Raw genomic sequence first — 22,271 nt, 5'->3', positions numbered from 1 at the left:
TTTAAAAAGGAAACAAAAAAAAAATTACTATAAAAGAGAAAGGATAAAAGGAAAACAAGGCCCATCCATACCCCCAAAGTAAATGGGAAAGAGACCCTAAACAAAGAGTGTTCCTAAAACATAGAGAAAACAAATTAAAAGCAAAGTGATAGATAGATAAGGTTGATGTGGAATTCTAAATTAACGTTTGAATTGAATGAATAAAAATTCAATAATTAATTTAGAATTTCATATCAACATTATCAAAACAATTTATATTAGGATAAAAAAAAAATATAATACCAATCATTACTTAAACTAAAATAATAAAAGGTTAAAAAATATTATCCAACCACACGACGACTCGGCAATAATATCCAACCAGGGGTAAATAAAAAAAAAAAAAGAAAAGGTTTTTACCAGTGGTAGATATTAGATAAGCTAAATATCCACTCAGCAACCGGCAGCTCTCCGTCTCTGTATTCTAAAAAAGATCAAAAAGGACCAAAACAGTAGTGTCCCTCTGCCTGGAAACAACATCGGCGTCGTTTCCGCACAAATGCATTAAGAGAGTCCAACGTAGACCAAAATCCTTGTTGGATTCAAATTCAATGACCCCCCTTATACCCAACACCGCAAACCCTTCAAAAACAGAACCGCCTGATTTGATGTCGCACAATTGAACGAGAAGAAGAAGACCCAACTCTGTTGGTCGGGTGGTTTTGGTTGCTTCTAGAAGAAGACATGGATCTTGGAGAACCCAAACACCATCCCCGCTTGATAGGGGACTACATACTGGGTCCGAGAATCGGGTCGGGTTCCTTCGCCGTGGTCTGGCGGTCCAGGCACCGCTACTCGGGTGCAGAGGTCGCTGTCAAAGAGATTAACATGAAACAACTTTGCCCAAAAGTCAGTAACAATTTGCGCAAAGAGATTTCCATTCTCGGCACCATCAATAGCCCAAACATCATTCGCCTTTTCGAGTCCTTCGAGGTATAACACGCTTTTGGTTTCCAAGGTCTGCTTGCGTTAGACATTGTTCTTTCATGGCAATTATTAACTGCACGTGAATGTTATGTTGGTTGCAGATTGATGATATAATTTACCTTGTTTTGGAGTATTGCGATGGTGGTGACCTAGCGGCCTACATTCATCGCTACGGCAAAGTTTCCGAGGCCGTTGCGAGATACTTTATGAGGCAATTGGGTATATATGATCAACATTAACTTTACTTTTTGGCTGCTTGAATTACAATCGGTTCATGTTTTTTAATGTTAAGGCAATTGGGTACGTGCCTCACCCTAATGATACTCTTTTTCGGCTGCTCAGTTAGACCAAGTGAGTGGTTTAGTGGTTAGACAACAGGGTATATGCCTAACTCAGCCTTATGACTAGTTTAGGATGTTAATCGCAATCACATCGATGTGATTACTGAATAGGCTAGTGGATATGTTCCAAAGTATCGATTCTTAATAGCTTACTACATTTTATTTCCCATGTTTACGATTTTTTGCATGTGTTAATAAAATAACATTGTTGGACTTTTGATTGTTCAATTTGGATTGTCTTTTGCAGCCGCAGGATTGCAAGTACTTCAAGAAAATCACCTGATCCACAGAGATTTGAAGCCGCAGGTACTTATGCTTCTCCTCCAGCTGGAATTTCAAATATCTCCTCATTTGATTGATATGATGTTATACCTTAAAGTCAAATGTAGAGCCTTTGCACTAGCCGTTTATGTTTCTCCCGTATTAGAATGTTTTGCTAATGACGCACACCTTATAAATTTGTGGGACTGTCGTCCCTATTCATTTAGGCTGTGAGAAGTTTTCACACAAGTAAGATGTCTGTTTTATGGTTAACTTGTACCAGACGAGTCCCTGTATTAAATGTTAACCTAATTATCATTTAATACTTTATATCTCATGAGGGACAATTTGGTAAATCCAAGTGACATCCATAATCAGATTTCTCTTTATGATGGTAACTGGATTTTGGTAACAAATTGAACATTTTTTGTGTTTGGTTCAAGTCTTGCTGATTCTTCTCAAATTTGCAGAATTTGCTCTTGTCAACTAGGGAAGGGACTCCACTTTTGAAGATTGGTGATTTTGGTTTTGCAAGGTAAAATTCTTTTGATAAGAAGTTTAATACTTCCAACAGCATTTCTGCATTGATGTGACATTTTCTGCTGCAACCAAGAGATTTTTATTTTTTATTTTTTATTTTTATCTATGCAGTTCCTTAGAATGGAAAGGTCATCATTAACATAAGCCAGCTCAACAAAAACTTATTCCAATTTGTTTGCCTTGCCTACACGGATCCAGCAAAGTTTGTCTGGGGTCATATATTTCCACTAAATTTTTAAGTTATCGAGTTAAACCCTTGGGTCATTCTTGTGTCTTAAATGTGATCATATGGTATAAAAGATTATTCTGTTTGTATCAGCGTTTCTAGTTCCCAAACTTTTCATGAACCTATACAATTTGGAAATCTGTAACTTGCAAAAATATTAAATACCACTGAGTGCTGAAAGTCGATATTTAAAAAAAAAAAATGAAATAAGTCTATCAAATTTGGCGCACACGGTCTATAGATAACTCTAGTTCATTCAAAATATTACTCAAGCAGATTGAGTTGGCTGGCAGAAATTGAAACCTCTTGTCACTTTTATTAAGCAAAAAATAAAATAAACGATAATATGCCAAATATATCAAATTATCATTTACACTTGATTGTTTCCTTGACTTGTTTCTCAGGTCCCTGTTGCCCCAAGGCTTGGCAGACACCCTATGTGGTTCACCATTATACATGGCTCCAGAGATTATTCTGAACCAGAAGTATGATGCAAAGGTGATGCAACGTAAAACTGAAGTCACGTTCAGTTTTTTCTTCTTGTAGGTAGTTGTTCGTTTACAGTGTTATCTTTACTTATTATTATGCTGCCTGCAGGCTGACTTATGGAGTGTTGGGGCAATATTTTTCGAGCTGGTGACTGGGAAGCCACCATTCCATGGCAATAGTCAATTTCAGGTTTCTTGAGAAATTATAAGATTAATTACTATCTGAAAGATCATAAGATTTTCTATATTTGATCAAGCCTATAAAGCTACTAGGACAGATATCAATATGGGCGCTTTTGTTTTCAGTACTATTTCATACTTTTTCTGATTAGTTTCTGTATTGCCAGCTTTTTCAGAACATTTTAACCTCGACTGAGCTGCGGTTTCCGCAAGGTGCTTTGGAAGAACTACATCCAGATTGTGTGGATCTTTGCAGGAGCCTATTACGTAAAAACCCAGGTACTTTTGATGGGATTTTCATTTGTGCATGTCTTTTGTCGGGGAAAAGGGGATTCTTTGGGGGGTGGGGAAGGTTATTGGGGCCGTGGGGGTGTGCACATTTATTTTTATTTACGATTTACAGCTCAACAGTTCAAATTATTGTTCCACTATTACTCATTATAAATCTCAAGAGTTTGCCAGTATAGCTCATCCAGAAACATCCATATTTATTTGAACTTCAATTTGCAGTTGAGCGAATAACATTCAAGGACTTCTTCAATCACAGGTTCCTAGGGGAGTACAGGTTATAATCTCTAGCTTCTAATTTTTGTAAGGCATTGGTTTGGGGCACATTTCTTTTTCATATTGACTGGAAGCCCATTATGTTTTGGTTGTTTGGGGATCAAGGTTTTAAAACTCTTATCTTGTAATCTGTAGGCCAGCTACACTTCCACCAATAAAATCAATGATTGGGATTTTCAGTTCTACTGCCTCTGATGAGAGATTGCAATTAAATTCTGGGTATCCCATGAAGTTATCTAGCAGAAACTCAGCAATAACTACTACATCTGTACATCAGAACATACAAAAGCAAGGGAAAGATTGTGTCAATACATCCATCACTAAGAGTGTTCATGGGTTTACACCAAATATTGCAAGTGGTAGGCTGAGGAAATCTGTTGATGGTGGTGCATGTTCATCAGAGCAGCTTCAAGGTCTGTTTCTCTTTTTAGGATGTTTCCATATATGCTCATGCTTTGTTTGAAATTACTTATTTTTTCTTATCTATCCAGTTTCTGATTCGATGGAGTCTATTGAGAAAGGTTATGTCTTAGTCAATGCTCATTTTGCTTCAATGGAGGCTTTCTCTTATTACCTTGGGACTTCCCTGCAAGATAAATCCACCACCAGAGTTTCTGTCTGTCCTTCAAGGAAAAATGACTGGGATTTAGGTGTTGCAATGCCAACAATGGAGCTGGCTGATAGTTCTCTGGGTTGTCCAGCAAGTGCACAAAGCCATGGATCAAATCTCTTGGTGGCACCAAGTGCATCATCTATATTAAGGGAAGTGCAAGGACTAACCATATTGAATCATTCGACTAGACTCCACTTGTTACATCAGTATGTTCAGGCTCTTGGAGAACTATCACTAGAAAAGGTTAGTTATTTGATGCTCTTGGCATTAGTGGATATTATGCTCATGAATGAGTCAGATGGTATTACAACAATGTATACATATACATTGCAATATAAGGAGTCAATGCTCTCTCTCTCTCTCTCTCTCTCTCTCTCTCTATAATATTTGCAACATAATTGAGAAAAGGTTTTCAAAAGGATTTATGAATAGTATACATAGCATGAAGTGTATATTTAAAAGTTATTTTCAACGGTAGCTTTTGAATAAAGAAGTATAAAGTTGCAATATGAAAGTTTACCCAAGGCACACCATTTCGATCGGGGATTATATGTTTGAAACTCTGTGTTGAGCGGGGGTAGTATGCTCAATGTTCCTAAATTGAATGTGGTTAATCATTTGTTGCCTGGAGTTGAGCTGGGTGGTGGTGGCTTAACAAACCTAATTTGTATAGGGTTAGTTTGTGGAGCTCTAATTGAGCACAGTGGCATGCTTGACCATTTTGGTTGAAGGGGAGAGGACATTCAACCAACCCAATCTGTTTGGGTCAATTATTTGAAGCCTTAGTTGAGTGAGGTGGTTTGCTCGACCTTTTTTAGTTGAATGAGGGAGGACACTCAACACCTTCTGTCAGAAAGGGTAGGGAGTTTGAAGCAAGCTAAGGGAAATACTAGTTCAGTAAAAATATAATGTATTTATTACAATATGTTCATGTCTGGGAAGTTTTGAAAAATAGAAAAGTTTCTCTCATTTTGTATATCTAGTAAAAAGGACTTTCCTTGCATTATTAACAAGAAAGAGGGAAAATTTTAAAGAGCCTCAAGCACACACACAACATGGTTGGTTGCATTTACTTACTAAACTGTGGACTCGCAGTTACACCTGTAGAATTATCCAATTTTATAGTTATAGAGGCCAGAGACTCGGGAGAGCTGAAACAGCTTGGATTTCTACCCTTAGAGCTTGGGAAAAGGATCCTCTCCATTTCAAAATTCCTCAATTTTCTCCATTTAGTGTATTTTGACGGATATTGCATTTAATGCACTACCATCATTAAAACTTTTGGACAATACTACCCTTCAAAATGCACTAAATGAAGGAAATGAAGGGATTTTGAAATGGAGAGGATCCGTTTCCGCGAGCTTGAGGTGGATTTATGGTTGAGAACTCAAACAAAGCTTTGACAGAGGGATTAATCAGGTTTGGGTTGTATTAGTAGTAGTATCTCTTGCAGGTTAAAGTAGGGGATCTATTGCTTCTCCCATTGATTTGTTTGTTTATCCACTACTCTGCTAGTCGGCCTTGGTCAGTCTTTCCTGCTTGTGACTCGACTTTCATGCATTCCATCTCCCCAAGATTCATGATGCTCTATCCAGCTCACCTTCGTCTGGCTGGGTTTATTCTTATTTTTTGTTGTTGGTCGAACTTTTGTATAATACTTGAATTCATGGTGGGAGTGTTAATTGTTTCCTATCCTGAAAGGCATAAATAACTAATTTCAGCAATCAACTGCTCTTCAATAAGAGCTAGCTTGTAGTTTCTGAATGAATGGGCAATGTGCAGGAACTACAACTCTCTATGTGCTATAATTACTAGTTCAACGGTATAAGTATTATACACGATTCTTCCAAGCACTTTAGCGCATGTACGTGTGTCTAATTCGTTCTAAAAGTCTTACACATTGTTGTTTTCGTCGATGTTGTGCTTTTTTAATACATGATTTCTCTTGTTATTATTGCTTGAAGTAAGTTTAAATTTATTTATTTTATTGTCAATTTACTTAATTCATCATTTTTTTTTTTTTTTTTAATGTTATAACCGGAGTATAATGCACCATTTCTCTGCTTTAAAATGCATTTTGAGCTTTCACATCTGACTGGTACTTGCTACTGCTTGCAGTATAATGCAGGACTTTTTCAAGAATCATTATCAGTTGAACTAGTAGTTTTGGCTCTATGGAAGAAAGCTCTTCAAATTTGCAGCTCTTGGATGGCCTCCACCGCAGAAGGTGAATTACCTGCAAGCAGTTCCACTAATGAGCCCATACCTTCTTCAGAAGCTGCAGGTTTGTCACCAAACACAGAAAACCATATAGATTTTAGCAGGCCTTCATCTGTTTCCTCGTGGGCAGAACAAGGGTTTATTGCTGCATTTGATCGGGCAGAGAAGGCATCGGATCATGTCAGTCACATGGATGGTTAGGCTCCTTTGAACCTTCTGTAATAATGCTTTATGTCACTCCATTTGCAAAACTGGCTTTGCAATTTAATATAATAGTACATTAAATATATTGCAGGCGGTGCCGAGATGCCAGACGCAATGGAAATCATATACCGAGAAGCACTTGCTGTTGGGACTAATGGTGCTGTAAGTAAATAAATGGCCCTAAACCCTCTAATCCCTTTCCATAAATGAATCGGTACTTGCCTGAATATAAATCTTTTTTGCCTTTGCTCAGGTTGACGAGTATATGGAGAACAAGGGTAGCGCAGCAGCATCCTACTCTAAAGCAATGCTTCTGCTTTCATTTATTGTAGGAGAAGCAACATCCCTGCCACTGAATCCACCTTTTTCACTAACTCCTGCTAACAAGAAGCGAATTGAGCTTTACATTATCAACTTGCAATCCCGTCTGACTCACTTCCTGATGCCACAGCCTTCTCCTCCCGAGTAAAAGATATTACTGGCTCTATACAGCAGTCATTAGAAAACCAGCTTTAATGGATATCTGATTACTGGAGCAGCACAGTCAGCTGCAACTGTACAAATTTTTTAACTCTTTTTTTCTTTGGGGACTAGATGACGGAAATACTTGACAGGTGTCTAATGTACAGGGAAGCATATATAATTGATTGTCGGCCATCTAGAACGGGAGGGGAGGATGGCCTCCATTGCCTGAGCTTGTGTAAATAATATTTTATCTATTCTTTGTCCAGACAACAATGTGAATATAAATGGCAAAAGAAACTTCAGTCAAAAAAAAAAGAAAAAGAAAAAAAGAAACTTGTACAGTTGGGATTTTTGTAGCTGCATGTGCATGTTTTCCAGTTGTTGGCAACGAGGTTCTAGTTGCTTGTCATTACCTTTTTATTCATCTTACACAAAACAGGTATTGCTTAAAAGTTAAAACAATTGTGCATTTAAATGCATCAGAGTTAATTGCAAGATGAAGAAACTAGGCATGGTTGATATCAAGTGCATATATATCAGAGAAATTGTGGTGCAGTAGTAATGAGCTAAAAGCATGTCACATTTAATTGTTCTCTAGAATCAACAGGCTTTTTAGCTCACTTGTACTCCTCCTGGGACACTCACACTATCCCTATGTGATGACCAAAAAATTTTAGTAGATGCTGCAGACAAACCTTTAGACTAAGGTGACCAGATAAAGGCCTGTACGTATTAAACGATTCTTATCTAAGTCTATTTACGGAAGTCTTCAAGTTGAGTGTCATGGTTCAAGAGTATATGAGCAACTGGAGACATAATATACTACACACACCTACACGACAAGTTTCGTGAGCTGGACATCGAATGGAACAGAATAGAACATAGATACATGAAAATCAGAAATCACATGCAACAACAAAGGTTTCCTTTGATTGTGTGCAATGTGGGAGATCAAGTAGAGGCCTCTCCTTCCAAGCGTATTCTCTTGGGACCTTTCTCGTCACCTTGACTGCTGGTATTTGCCACCCCATTTTCCTTGGCCTCTACTGAACACCTTTTGTATGGCTTAAACCCCGTTCGGCGAGCCTTAAGCTTTAAATGTCCAAGCCCTACTGTCAGCAGCCCCTCCTCCCCATTGTTGCTGTATCCAAGGTTTGAGTTTCCTTGTTGGCTAGAACAAGTCCCCCCGCCTAATTGGTTGTTGAGGTCTAATAACAGTGATGAATTTCCATTTTTCTCATCTACATTTTGCTCGTCTTCTCTGATGTTGTCCGTCTGATGTCCCTCGTTCTTCACATCATGTGGAGGTGAAAAACTTTGTGGCAATCTCTCTCTAGAGAAGAGTGCTTGAAAGGCCATTCGCCCCTAAGAAATAAAATTATGCAACAAGAGTAGGATTCAATGCAGAAGCCATACAGTAAAAAAGACTAAGAAAAAGATGTATTTTCTTTGGGTAATATAATAAAGGATTCACTGTCCTATTATTACCTCTTCAGAGACTGCCTTCCAGGAATCATTCATGTAGCTGGCAATTCTCAAGCGGCGATTATTAGTCTCAGAAGCTGGATGGTTTGCATCAGGTTCATTTGACTCTTCCTTCCCTTTCTCGTGCTTCCCTAATGCATCCGTCTCTACGTCACTGCTCGAAGTTGTGTTGGAACCACATGAGGAACGGTCTACCTGTTTTCTGCCTTTTGTTTTGTTTGAATCATGGAGTTCAGTAGCTGCTACAGCATTCTCATTATCAGTAGCTTTTAACCCAGTGTTTAGCTTTGCACCTCCACTCTCCTCAGAGTCTGATGATAACCGAGTCGGTGATTTTGAGGCTGAATGTTGAGCTTGCACAGTTTCTGAAAAATCTGGGTCCTGTTGTTGTAAGGGAGGATTTTGACGAGCATTCTCTTCTCCCTCTGTTTTGGCTTTTGGGGGTTGACCATCTATTGGTGGATCAGCTGTGGATGCAGGAGCGCAGGCATACGCAGTATGAAGAGGAGCACATAACGGAAGCAGTCCATGGGCTGCCCACCATGCAGTTGCAGCAGCTACAGTAGCAGCAGCAATAGCTGGCATACTTGGAGTAGAGCCAATTTGCCTCAATGGAAAACTTCCTTGGGTGCCTGCAGGAGAATCTGCAGAAGAATCCACATTTGCAGGAGGCCAAAATGTAGCTGCAAAGCTTGCTGCAGCATGGGCAGCAGGATTTTGCATCAAAGTAGAGACGATAAGACTTGAAAATGTGGAGGAAATGTGGAGGAATGATTGGTAGTCATTCTGGTTATGGCAAATTGGGGTAAAGGGAGTATGGAAAGCCGGAAATGATTGATGAGCAGAAGATCTGGGAACGTTATTTTGATGTACAGTAGTAGCAGATGCAGCTGGATTTGAGAACAGGTTAGGATGTCCATGAACCTCTCCCATTGGGTGAAATATGGAGTCCTGGAATGACATATCTGAGGAAGGAGTTTGAGTACATGTTCCTTGGCTTCCATCCAGAACGTGCACAGGGACATGCCTTGGGTAATTCTGAGTGGCTTGCATCTCATCCATTTGCGATGCACAATTTAAACCATCTTTTTTCTCACCTTGATACGATTTCTCATGTGGAACATTAGAATATTCCGACTTTGAGCCTTTACTTGTGCCAGTATCCTGAACTGCCTGTTTGGTATCAGCTTTCTCTGAATTCTGATTTCCTTTAACTTCAACAGTGACATAAGATTCATTTATCTCATCCGAAGTTATTGCCCCTTTCACTGAAGGGATAAACTCCCTTAACATGCATGAATTTCTGAGTGCAACTGGAGTGGGCATGGAACTTTTGTTTACAGAGGAAACAGAGGAATGATTAGCTTCTTCAAAAAGGGTAAAGACTTCTGAGCAATTTTCATCCTGATTATCTTTCGCGTTTGTTGCTTTCTCATCTCCACTAGGTTTCTAACAAAAAAACAAAACAAAAAAGCACAAGTGATGTTCTTGGCCAAAAAATAAAATAGTGATGAAACAAGAATGGTGGCTGAATTTAAGAGAACAAAATTGAAATATCAACCTCAGGAAGTGGTTCTTTCTCCAAGTCCAGTCCTTCTTTAAAATGCGAAGAAGAAACAGATGTGAAAAGTCTTCCATCCTTTGCACCCACCTGAGATGTAGGAGCACCAATGCTTGTCTTTCGAGGATAAGGATTGTTTGGTTTCCTTTTAGGGCGAGGAGGCGGAATGTCTATGTCAAGAGCTTGTCCTACAGGAACACCTTTAACGAGAGCCTCCTTCTCTAACTGAAAGTGGAGAATTTGTTAGCAAAACCTCCTGATTTGTATTCCCCTCCAACACATTAAAAGCAGCAGTGCAACCTCAAAGATAACTTAGTGTCAGAACCCAAATGCTTTAGAATAGCTCGATTACTGTGTCTTATAAAATATACATTGAAAATGTAAGCACCAAAACAACAACAAAGCTCGGGAAGAAGTACCTAGCATGAATGCACGAAGAACAATGTCGAAGAGACATTTTTAAATCAAGAATGGAATGAAATAAGATATTCACGTCATGGCATGGTCGAGAAGTGTTGAAATTAAGGGGAAGGGAGCATGGTAAAGGATAGTGGTTCCATATATAGTCAACTACGGCAATTAGACTTTAGAGACTCCCAATAAAGCTAGAAGCTTTTGGCCTGAAGTTGTAAGAGCCACTTGACGAATTGAACCAATGGTAGAAATCTAATATGAGAACAGGGGAGATCCATTGACACCCCCAATATTTGCACACATTTACCCACATTATACATTGCTCATCTGAACCTATATATATATATATATACACGCATACACATATAACTTATTTTATATTATATATTGCTCGTGTAAGTTATGTTATCAGATTGGTTACATCTGTTGTCAGCAGAAACTAAGGTGACAAGTACTTCATTCGAATTACTCTATTCTCAATCCTATCAAATTGAATGGACTAACCATAACAAGTAAACATTACTAATGGATGAGATAGGAATTTAAAGTTGAGACACATAGCCTTGATGATCCTAAAGCAGGTATGATAAATCTCCACTTAATTCAATAAGACATATTACCTACCGCATCCTTTCTTCCAAGAATTGTAAGATAGGGTTTCATTTGCCTATGCTTCTGGATTTGCTTTGAATTATAATTTTTTGACCTGTTCTCTAGATGAAACAGAAGTTTCAGAGAATGCACCATGGATTCATTTGGGTTGACCTCTAAGTGCCAATCCACAAAAAAAAAAAAAAAAAAACTCTGAACTGAAATCACTTCGTTAAGTTTACTGGCATCATACTTTCCTATTTCTTTTACTGGCATCATACTTCCCTATTTCCTTCGATAGCACATCTAGTGACAAGTGACATACATATTCATCTTTTCACTTGTGCAGTTGTGCTCAGGTGGGGTATGTAACTTCCCTTTTGAGTTAATTTGAAGTATCCAGATTGACAATAATATCCTAGATTATCTGAATACATGGTCTCCTCATGACACATATAATTTTTTTTCTGTTATCTGATTTCAAAACAAACAGCAGCCTCCCCAAACTTAAGAGTAAAGGTCAAAAGGGCATAGAATCAGTTGCTCCGGCCTGTTGGTGGCTTCCAGTTACAATAAGTGGTAGGCCCCTTTGGTTGCACTCCAAATGCTCCAGCCCTGCTGGAATAACAAAAGGACTCCAATATTGCATCACTACCAAAGAGGGTGCGCGAGAGAGAGAGAGAGAGAGAGAGAGAGAGAGAGAGTACAAGGAGCATTCAAGGTTCAACTTCTTTGCTCACTAAGGATGGGACAAAATAATGGGTTAAAAGAAGGGGATCCGTTTAAATTGAAAAAAGAATGATATATGCATTTCATAAGCATGCTCCCTGCCCTATTTAATTTGCAATTTTATCAGGAAACAAGGCGCACTTTTATTATATGCGAATGCACCAGAGCATGCACACAAGACCAGGTGCACATAGAACGAAACACACACACACAGAGGCCTAATGAGAAGTATAATTTATAAAAAGGTCATTACCCAGTGCTGGCCCTAATTCAGAACGATGTAGATAAGAAATTATTTAAAACAACAATGTTGAAAATACAAGATCAGTTAGTGAGGAACCTCTTTACACAGCAGAGAATTTATTTTAGATTGGTTGTTAAAGCATCTTAAATTTGAAGTGGTAAAATAGTTGTTTTTTCTTTAGAAGTAAACACAATTTATTAAATAGCGCAAAAGGCGCAACCCAAGTACACAAGAAGTATATAAAATAAACACCCAGCTAAAAGAGGAAAAAAGTTCAAGAAAAACACAAAAGTAAAAATATTTAAGTCAAGACAGCTGTCCAAAGATAAAAAAGAATCCTCAAGAAAAAATTCTTTAGTGTCACGATCTTCAAAACAGCAACCATTTATTTCCCTCCAAAGACACCACATAAGGCACAACGGAACCATCTTCCACATAGCGGCGTTTCGAAGCCTACCAAATTGCAAGCAGGCAAAAAGGTCTACTCCTTGACTAGGCATAACCCAAGTCAACCTTACAAGGCTGAAAATGTATTCCAAAGGGCACTAGCCATCTCACAATGGAGTAAAAGGTGGTTCACTATCTCTCCACTTTTCTTACACATTCATCATCAATCAACCACAATGATATGCTGCTTTCTAAGATTATCCATAGTTAGAATCTTCCCCAAGGCAGCTGACTAAGCAAAGAACACCACTCAAAGGAACCTTATTCTGCCATATACTTCTCCAATGAAAAAAAGTGTTATCATGGGGAGTAAGGACATTGCAGTATGATCTAACATCGAACAACCCTTGTTTGGAAGGTACCTAACAAAGCTTGTCTTTGCCATCCTATCTCAATCTGAGGGAGTATAACAAATTAAAGAACAAGGTAAAGAGATCCGCCTCCTAATAATGAGCCGCTTTGAGAAGGTTAATATTACATTGATGAGAGTCGCTAGAAAGCGCCAAATGGTCTGCCACATAGGCATCCTTGCAACGAATCAAACTGAACAAGTTAGAAAAGCTGCCCTAAGGTCTTGATCCCCACCCCACACATCATGTTAGAATCGAATTCACGAGCCATCACCGGCCTCAAATCTAGTATGGCTAGAGAACTGCCCCCAACTCCTCATGGTATTCTTTCATAGCCCCACTCCATACGACTTGTGAACCTCATTAGAACACCACCCAGCCCACGCGCTTCCATATTCAAAATCTACTACCACTGTCCACAAGGCCTCTTTCTCATGAGCATAATGTCAAAACCACTTCCCCAAAAGAACTCGGCTGAACAAAGTAAATTAGGGACCCTCAATCCTCCTTCAGATATCGGAGATCAAACCTTAGACCAATTAACCAAATGGAATTTTAACTCTTCACCGACACTGCCTGCCCCACAAAATGTCCCACTACAACTTCTCTATGTGGTTGACAACACCAACTAGGAGGGGAAAAAGAGACGTGAAGTAAGTAGGCATATTAGATAATGTACTTTTAATCAAGGTAACCCCCCCTCTTTTGACCAATACATCCTCTTTCATCCAGCCAAACGACGTTCTATCTTCTCAATAACGACATCCCATATAGTAGTTAAACCATCTTTACACTCTTCAAGTTAGAAAGAAAGACAACCAATAACACAAGATGCTGCCTAGAGCCAACATCCAGTCATACTGCATTTTAAAATAAGACCAAAGGGATATGAGAAAATGTTATACATCATCGATCATCTAGATATTTCATTCTCTCCCAATGCACTACATATGAGCATGTTGGATAACACTCCATATTCCACTTCTATGATGGCCAAACTTCCATTTCCAAGAAGCAAGCAATTCAACAAACCTCTTCGGCATTATTCACAGAATCCCCCGAAGAGAGAGAACATCTAGACTATATTACCTGAATCTTTCCACATACAACACCAATCTATACACAATTAATCCCCACCTAATAATATTCTATTGTCAAGATTTTACCCAAGGGTAATGTCCACACAAATAAATTATGAGACTTCCGTACACCATATGCTCCTTCATGGGAACTCACTAATAGAATTCCCTACCAAAGCTGCATAAAAAGAACGAATCTCAAATTTTCCGTTACAATCTCAAAATAGAGGAAATTTTTCTAAAAGTTAAAACATTTATCAATTTAGCTTTGTACGTTACCTTTAAATTTGAATTCACATTTTTAAAAATTTAATTTGCATTTTTTTTTTCAAATTTAATTCTTTTTTATTAAAAAAATAAACATTTGAACCCATCTCTCTTGGTTCAAATATTTTAATAAATATATTTATTCTATTAAAATAAGCATCATTTATAAACTTTTATTGATAGTAAGACGAAGCAAATATTACTTTTTTGCTAAGAAGACCTCCAACACAATTTTATCCTCTCCATCACCCAAAGGAAAATTAATGTACAACAAGCAACTGACTCCAAGTCTCCAATGCCCAGTCCTGAATAGCATGCACATATAGTAGGATTCCAATGATGAGCACCTCCTTCTTCCAATCTTTCAATATAAGAGGCAACAAAAGCATCCTTCCAAGAGATGAAAGAAATAAATCCGGAAACAAATCTTTCAAATCCCTCTCCCCATGCGACATGACATACCTTTGATAAGAGTTATTCGTGGTAGTGCTAGTGCATACCCTGATCCACTACTGTCAGAATAGCATTTCCTGCTGCATTGTACCAGAATTGAACCCGCCTACCATTACCTACTATAGAACTCAATGAAACATGAAAAAAAATCCCACCAACGTCTAATATTCTTCTGCAAGCTCATCTTATGAGATCCCTCTAACCTATACAGAACTCCACCAACCCTAATAATCCCCCATACTTCACTCCAATAATACGTCTCTGCAACTGATTCTATTCCTCACCATAACACCATAGCCGCTTCTCCAATAAAATTTGACTAAAAAAACTTAATTTCCCAACAACCAACCCACCATTACTAATAGGAGAGGACACCACATTTGAGTCTTCCAAACGAAATAAGAGTCCCCCCAATCCTCCCCGCTTCTGTTTTGATGCAACTTCTCAATTCTATTAGCAACATTGACAGGCACAGTAAATAAAGAAAGGAAATAAGCACATAAACTAGACAAGGTGTTCGTCAAAAGCCTAATCCTCCTACCCTTAGATAGATATAGTTTCTTCCAACTAGTCAATCTCTTTTGAACCTGTTCAATAGTAGAATTCCGCACATTTTGCGCCTTAAAAGATAATCCCAAATAAGTCAAAGGCAAAGGCCCAACCCTTACACCCTAATACACCAACCAATTCTGTAATTTCCATGACTTCCCATACCAGAACAAACTCACTCTTCCCCAAATTCACTTTCAAACCCAACAGAAGTTATTTATGTATGACTATTTCCTTACATGCGTAAGATGGTAAAACAATTATCAAATAAAAACTCTTATAGTTCCCTGATAAAAATGGTTAGCACAGTGGGGATACAATTGTGATACAGTTGGGATCAAAAATAAAATCTTCTGAATAACAAACAGGGTTCCAAATGATATTTTCAAATGTTTTCGGTCAAATACTTGAAGAGGGGATTTAAATGTTTTATTTTAAAAATTTGAAGCACCAAATAGCAAATTGATTGATGTTAATAAATGAATATTTATGAATATTTTATTTTTTGACCACTACTGTGAAACTAAACATGGATGATAGTTGTGTTCTATTCTAAATGTGTGTTTCTTTCTATCTACTATTGCTTGAATATTAGTTTTAGATACTTTTTTAACCTTTTGGTGATTGATATTTATCTTTTAATTAGAAAGTCAATATAATATACACACAAAATTGTTATTTCATTTATTGATTAATTAATCAACATGTCCAAACCGTATCGTACCCTGGTTTTTCAAGAGTTGTTGGGTTGCCATACCCTTATCACATCACATCTATATATCTTGTCCATACCAGTACTTCTTAGGAGACGAATTTCGACTAGCATGGATACAAGCTGTATTTGGCATGCCATACCATTCATAAACGCTTCTATCCACGTAAGCTTACATTTACATGATACATTAGAAAGGACGGAATACCACAAAAGCATAACCCAATTTGTCCAGCACTGGTAACAGTGCTTATGATTCTTCAAAATTTCCATGACTAGGAGCATGTGAAACAAGAGATGTCTCAATGTAATGGTGGGCCACCTTCACATCCTAGAAAATTAAAATGAATATCTCAAAACTGGTAGTTAATTGAACTGCAGTTAAGCTCTCTCAGTGGTACCCTTTGCTTTTAGTTTCAGTAGCAACTTTCTCAAAAATCATTTAAGGACATTAATTTTCCCCTTTTTTTCTAAAATTAGTGGGCTCCTAAATTGACAAATACTCCTCAAGATATCTCCTTCATTTATGCCGTTTTATATGTCATGGTTTAAATAATAGACTGAGTTTTATGATGTTCTTATTTTATTTCCTTCCACTTCTAATCAGGTAACGATGAATCATGGGGTTCTTCATTCAGCACTCACAACTTACATATGCGATTAAATTGTTTAAAATACAACCTATAATCAAAGCGCTGTGACTTTAGTGAACACGTACCCAAACATGGTTGCACATGCACACACACTGTAAAATAAAATAAAAAGGGCGGCTGGTCTGGCCAAGCAGTTAATGGGAAAACATTATATCATACCTTCTTCGTGAGAAGAGAGAAATATCATATTCAAAGAGAATTTTAGCCATTATATTATGCAAGTGATGAACTACTATATATTTGTTGTGCACATGAACTAAACTGTGAATGATACAATCCTAAGACAAAGGGTCTACTTAATTTGGTGAAATTCCCAGAAGAGATAAAAACCATATTATCTCATAACCTAGAAAGTAGAATTTTGTGTGAAGACAAGAAAACAATCTTTTGCTACACTCCATCAAGTTTCAGCGCCAAAGAGATTAAACTGTGAACCACCAAACCTCACCCTATATTGTTTTTCAAAATAGGTCTTTATAACGTCCTAATGACAAAGGTGCCTAACTCAGATGCCAATGGGCCTCCTCAGGTTACCCAACGATCCTTAGAATTAGATCTTGAATACTTAAGACACCCAAATAGTTAAGCCACCACGACCTTTAGTAAAAGAAATATTCACTGGTAGCTGACCAATTTCCACCAGCACCCAGCTCAATAGCTCTTTGGCCTCTCAAATGATCTTTTCTTCTCGATGGAAAAAATAAGGGACCCCTTGATTTTACCAGGCTAGCCTTCACTGAGGATGAAGCCGTTTCTATGTGTGAAGGTCCACAGGCAACCTACTAGTGATGTGGTACCATCCTCATGACTGCCGTTCTTACTCTATTATTCCCTCTTATAAAAACACATAAATCCCAACCACTTGGGATAAAAGAAGAAAAAAGAAAGGTTGCTACTATGTCATAACAGGATAACAAAATGCTTATTGTTAATTCAGTGACCATCTGGGAGATACTGAAGAAATCTACAAGGAAAAGAGATACTGAAGGAAAAAAACTTGGGTGTGTTTGGTAAAGTTTTTGAAAAGGTGAAAATTGATAAGTATTTTCAGTGAGGACAACTTTTGAAAAGTGTTGTTAACGAGATCTATAAAAGAAAATTGTTTGGTAAGTAAGTGTTTTTGAAAAGTAAAAATATGAGAATGTGTTTTCAAAACATAAAAAGAAAACAAAAGCCAAAAAAAAATAAAAAAATAAAAAAAGGCCTTAGGGGTGGCCGTCTTGTCCTCTATTGGGGATGGTCGCTCGGGCACACCCCCACCCCTTCCCTTCTCTTGTTGGTGGTGGCTGCACAACCCACCCCCCTCTCCTCTGTTGGGGGTGGCCACGCAACCCATCCCAACCCCACAACCGTCCACTCTGTGCTTACATTTAAACTTTACATGGTGTGTGTGGATGTGTGCTGACAAAAGAGAAGGGGAATACCACCAAAAGAACTACCTCTTCTTCCCCTGTCTGTCTCATTACGCATAACAAGCATATGTAAGAACAACAACAACAAAAACTTTCCCCTTACAAAACTCCTGCAATAGTTCTCAATGCACTATATAGATAAATAAGAGCACCAAAAAATTATATCCACAACAATTGAGCTAAACGGAATATAATAAGACAATAAAACAATCACCAGTACTTCAAGACAGAAGTGGAACCATACACAAAAGTATAAATATTGTCCGCAACAGGCAAATTACATTTTATACAAGTATAAGGCGAGAAGGTAGCGATTGACCTTTGAAAAGAATTTCTGTGCATGACTTCTGATCTGCACAGCAGTCTTTGTTCCTATATGTTCTGCGCATCACCAAGTAAAACACAAAAGGGAGAACAGCAACGAATCTCCAATTAAGAGAAAAATACATAACAAGAGAATTTTATGGCATTTCCTAATAGGAGATACCCAAGGTATTCAACTCAAAACATCTTCCCAATTATCCTAAGTTTGCACGATAGAATGCACACAATTCAATTTGCATATGACTATATGTACAAAAATGAGAAAAGATAAAAATAAATAAGTTAAAGGGTACAAGGGAAGTAAAACCTTCGATCCGCTGCCAAGCTCGTCCATAAAGCTTCAAGGCTTCTAGAAACCTATTATGCTCCTCCTCTGTCCATCGCTCCCGTTGCTTTGTAATTGTGTATGGTTTTCTTGTCTACCATTCACAGAAATTCATAATTCACACATTTAGCTTCTAACACATGACTTAAATTTCAACAAGCAGTCAAAATAACAAAAGTTAAACCAGCCGCCATCCAGTTATCTACTACTATCACCTTAATAACCAGTTCTTCCCCAGAGGAGTATGTGTCCATTACCGGACCGGGGCAGCTAGCAGCTGCTTCAAATCCTCTCTAACAAGCAACGGAACAAACGAAAGCCTCCATTGGTTTCTTGCCACCTCGAATACTATAAATACTAAACCCGCCGTCGTCAATAACAACAATTGATATGCTGATGCTACTGCAAAAGAAAAACAAAATCGACAATCATCGGTAGAGATCCGCCTCTGTATAGTATGCGCGCAGTTTAGCATTCCAATTCCGAACTACTTCACTTTGTACTATACTGTAAAATAAATTAATATTTAAATAAAATCTTTTAAATAATTTTAAGAATCCACCAGAACGGAGAGAGACGCTTCTCCGAAAGAACTACTAAAAGAAAATTCCTTATTCAGAATCCTCACCAAAACGAACCCGAAGACGCCAAAACCTTTAGAAATGTAAAAAAGAAAAGAAACAAACTTTGATCAGTATACATCAACCTATCCACTTCTCTATAATACGCGTACGCTACCGTTTCAGTAACGTTGTCTCTCTATTTGCTTACCGAGAAACCGTAAGAAAAGGAAAAAGAAAGTGGAGTTTCTAATGTCAGATTTTTCAATTCTCAACTCTGTCAAACATGACTATTCAACTCAGTTGAGTTGAGCTTTTCAAATCCAAAACAGCGTAAAACGAAAAACTCAGTCTCAGTTTTTCACTTATTTTGCTGTAATTTCTCGGCAACCAAACAGAGAGAGGAAAAGTTAAATCGACTTAGAAATTGGAAACAGTACCTTTCGAGAAAGCCATAGTGGAGAAGAACTCTGGAGGCAAGGACATGACTCGGATCACGCATAGGGAGTGAACTCACCGGGGAATCGCTGGAGAAGCCATAGTTTCCAGCAATGGTGGATCGGAATGCCTCAAACTTTGATCTGGCAAGCGGAAACAATCAAATTTCTCGGAGAGAGAGAGAGAGCGAAGAAAAGGTGAGCTCCACAGGGAAGAAGAAGAAGAAGCAGAAGAAGAAGAGGCAGTGAGAGTTTCCCTGAGACCTTAAACACCAGAAACTTGCAGTTAGAGGCTACGGAGCAATCTCAGCCACTATCTATTTTCTTCGCAGATTTATTTTTCTTATTTACAAAAAAAAAAAAAAAAATGTTTTCGCTTTTATTTGAGGCTGCGAAGCGCCCCAAGGGTACACTGAGAGGAGAGCTTCACGAAATGACGACAAGTGGCAAAGGTATAGTGGCTGATTCAGCTCACGCCCTTCCCCTTGCACTTTTTCCCATTTTCGTCTATTTCTTTTTTTTTTTTCAATTAATTTCGGCCTGACGTTGGTCTCTTCAATTCTCGTCCACAAACTCCTTGGCTGAGGTTAAGTACGTAAAAGCGCCTCCAGCTGTGCGCGTGGGGCCCCTTACCCACGTGGCAACTAAAGGAATCGGGAAACCGGGTGTGGCCGAGCGCACTTTGTTTGACCAACGTGGCTGTTGCCAAAACCGGCACGTGGCGTTTGGTCGAGAACTAGAAGCTGGTAGTGCTAGGTTGGAACAGCACGAGGCATTCAGGTTATGGACGTTCTTTGTAGGCGGTAAAGTAAAGAGGCAACGCCGTCAGATCATATCAATCATCAATGGATACATTTTTTAGGCCGTTCGTTTAAATCATGAAAAAAATAAAAATAAATAAGGAATTTTAAATAATAATAATAATAAAACAAAAAAGAATGATTAATTAGATTTTCAATAATTAATTTGGAGTGGATAGTTTGGCTACTTGAAGAGCCCTTTTCTTCCCAAAGTAGTAATATTTTGGGAGAAAAACTGTATTTTCCCTTATTTCTAGTCTGTTAACAGTTGTTGGGACTTGGGATTTAGTTAATTGCGCAAGAATAAACCTGATCTTGAAAGTTTTCCTTTGCATCTCTGAAGTGTAATCCAAACAGGACCACCATGCTTTCTAGTGGACATCATTGAGTCACAAGTTTCTCAATATCTTCTTCTTTCTTCTTTTTTTTCTTTTTTCTTTTTTATTTTTTTATTTTTTATTTTTTTATGATGGGGATACTTGTAAGGCCCACAAACACAAGGCACTTTCGTTGAGTATTACGGGCCTCATACAATATGGCCCAAATCGATAGCTTGTGTTAAATTAATGGGCCTTCCTGCCAACATATAGGCCTTCATGGAACCCTTCAGGCCGCTAACTGCAATAAAACCCACTTGGCGGCCAGGCCAGTCTGCTAGAGCTTCAATAAGCTGGTTGGTTCCATAGCTGAACTTCTACTTCTAGCCTCTAGGTGGAATCATTGGAATGAGGCTAAAGCAACTTGGTCTTCTTGGGGCGACTCAAGGAGCTCGAAGAATCCATCAAAGCCAGGAAAATCTTAGCTTAGTAATGGCAAACAATTTCGGACCTAATTTTTCGAAGAATACGGGCCTGCATAAGCAAAAGTTGGTAAGTTCTTTCTGACGTGCACGGCGACCACATTTTCAAACTCAAAATCTATTGTTTTTACCTTCAAAAATATCATTTTTCTCTCGTAGCCTATTTTATTTTCTTGGACGTTACAGAAAATCTAGTAGTATGTTGAATAAGCCAATTTTGGTTTTCAAGCTCAATCATTGCTTAGAGTTGATTAGTGTTTATAGCTTGTAATTCTTATTATTAGGGGGGTTGGAGAAGACCTTGTACGGAAATTTGTGTTAGGAACTTGATGAAATTCAAAGTTGGAGATTTAAAATGAAATCATAGATAGGATAAGAAACACTTAAGGAAAAAATTAAAGGAGAAGTTGGAAAAAATGGATTTGTAGGCCCAGAATGTTTCTTTTGTTGTTGGAGTTTCAACCAAATTGGTTTTCTACTCAAATTTGGATAACTCTCTAGCCGCCTTTTCAATTCATATTCAGAATGAATTTGAAATTCTTCTCCTACTTTGATTAAAACTCTGTCAAATAATTCTACACTTACTCCGATCCCACTTTTTTACACAATTTTTTCACATTTAAGTAGCTCTTAAATCGCATTTTAGAGCAGGCGCACGGTGTGAATAGAGAGCAAGAAAAAGACTTTAGTGCAAGATAGAGTCAAAAAGCTTTCATTTTTTTGTCATGTCTTGTTATGTCCCACGGTACTATGTGAATAAGAGAAAGATTTCTCTTACTTTTCTTTTTTGATTCGGATGTATGGAAGTTTTGAGTTTGAGTTTGAAATCAACATGTAGGAAAGTTATAGTGATCGAAGACTTTATGTGTTTGGATATATCATTGACGACATAATTTAAATGGGACATTGATAATAGTTCAGTAAACAGATTTTGATGACATTTTTAATAATTTATTCTTGATCTTTGGAAAGAGATTGTAGGGGAGTTAGATATCCAAATTCTGTAAATAAA

General features: G+C 38.0%; 2 protein-coding genes across 3 annotated transcripts; one reads left to right on the top strand and one right to left on the bottom strand.

Annotated features, from left to right (window-relative positions):
- Nucleotides 1-455: 455 nt before the first annotated feature.
- Nucleotides 456-7,322, top strand: LOC132187239 (serine/threonine-protein kinase ATG1a). Its single transcript, XM_059601484.1, has 13 exons — nucleotides 456-972; nucleotides 1,068-1,185; nucleotides 1,555-1,613; nucleotides 2,039-2,103; nucleotides 2,739-2,832; nucleotides 2,932-3,012; nucleotides 3,170-3,281; nucleotides 3,513-3,567; nucleotides 3,702-3,979; nucleotides 4,058-4,422; nucleotides 6,298-6,595; nucleotides 6,695-6,765; nucleotides 6,857-7,322. Exons 1-13 carry the CDS (start codon nucleotides 724-726, stop codon nucleotides 7,070-7,072), a joined length of 2,061 nt encoding a protein of 686 aa, XP_059457467.1. The 5' UTR covers nucleotides 456-723; the 3' UTR covers nucleotides 7,073-7,322.
- Nucleotides 7,323-7,583: 261 nt separating this feature from the next.
- On the bottom strand, nucleotides 7,584-20,001 carry LOC132187238 (protein LATE ELONGATED HYPOCOTYL). Of its 2 annotated transcripts, XM_059601482.1 has the most exons (8): nucleotides 19,664-20,001; nucleotides 19,292-19,317; nucleotides 18,879-19,065; nucleotides 18,646-18,757; nucleotides 18,334-18,395; nucleotides 10,115-10,339; nucleotides 8,557-10,002; nucleotides 7,584-8,433 (listed from the first exon to the last, which is right to left on the bottom strand). In XM_059601482.1, the coding sequence occupies exons 3-8, from the start codon at nucleotides 18,915-18,917 to the stop codon at nucleotides 8,020-8,022; spliced, it is 2,298 nt and encodes a 765-aa protein (XP_059457465.1). In that variant the 5' UTR covers nucleotides 18,918-19,065; nucleotides 19,292-19,317; nucleotides 19,664-20,001; the 3' UTR covers nucleotides 7,584-8,019. The 2 variants fall into 2 exon arrangements, with proteins under 2 accessions (XP_059457465.1, XP_059457466.1); XM_059601483.1 differs by lacking the exon at nucleotides 19,292-19,317.
- Between the last annotated feature and the right edge of the window lie 2,270 nt (nucleotides 20,002-22,271).

The sequence above is a fragment of the Corylus avellana genome, chromosome ca7 (genome assembly GCF_901000735.1).
Source record: "Corylus avellana chromosome ca7, CavTom2PMs-1.0".
NCBI lineage: Eukaryota > Viridiplantae > Streptophyta > Magnoliopsida > Fagales > Betulaceae > Corylus > Corylus avellana.
Note: the sequence above shows the minus strand (reverse complement) of the source record. Positions and strands in the feature narration are given on the sequence as shown.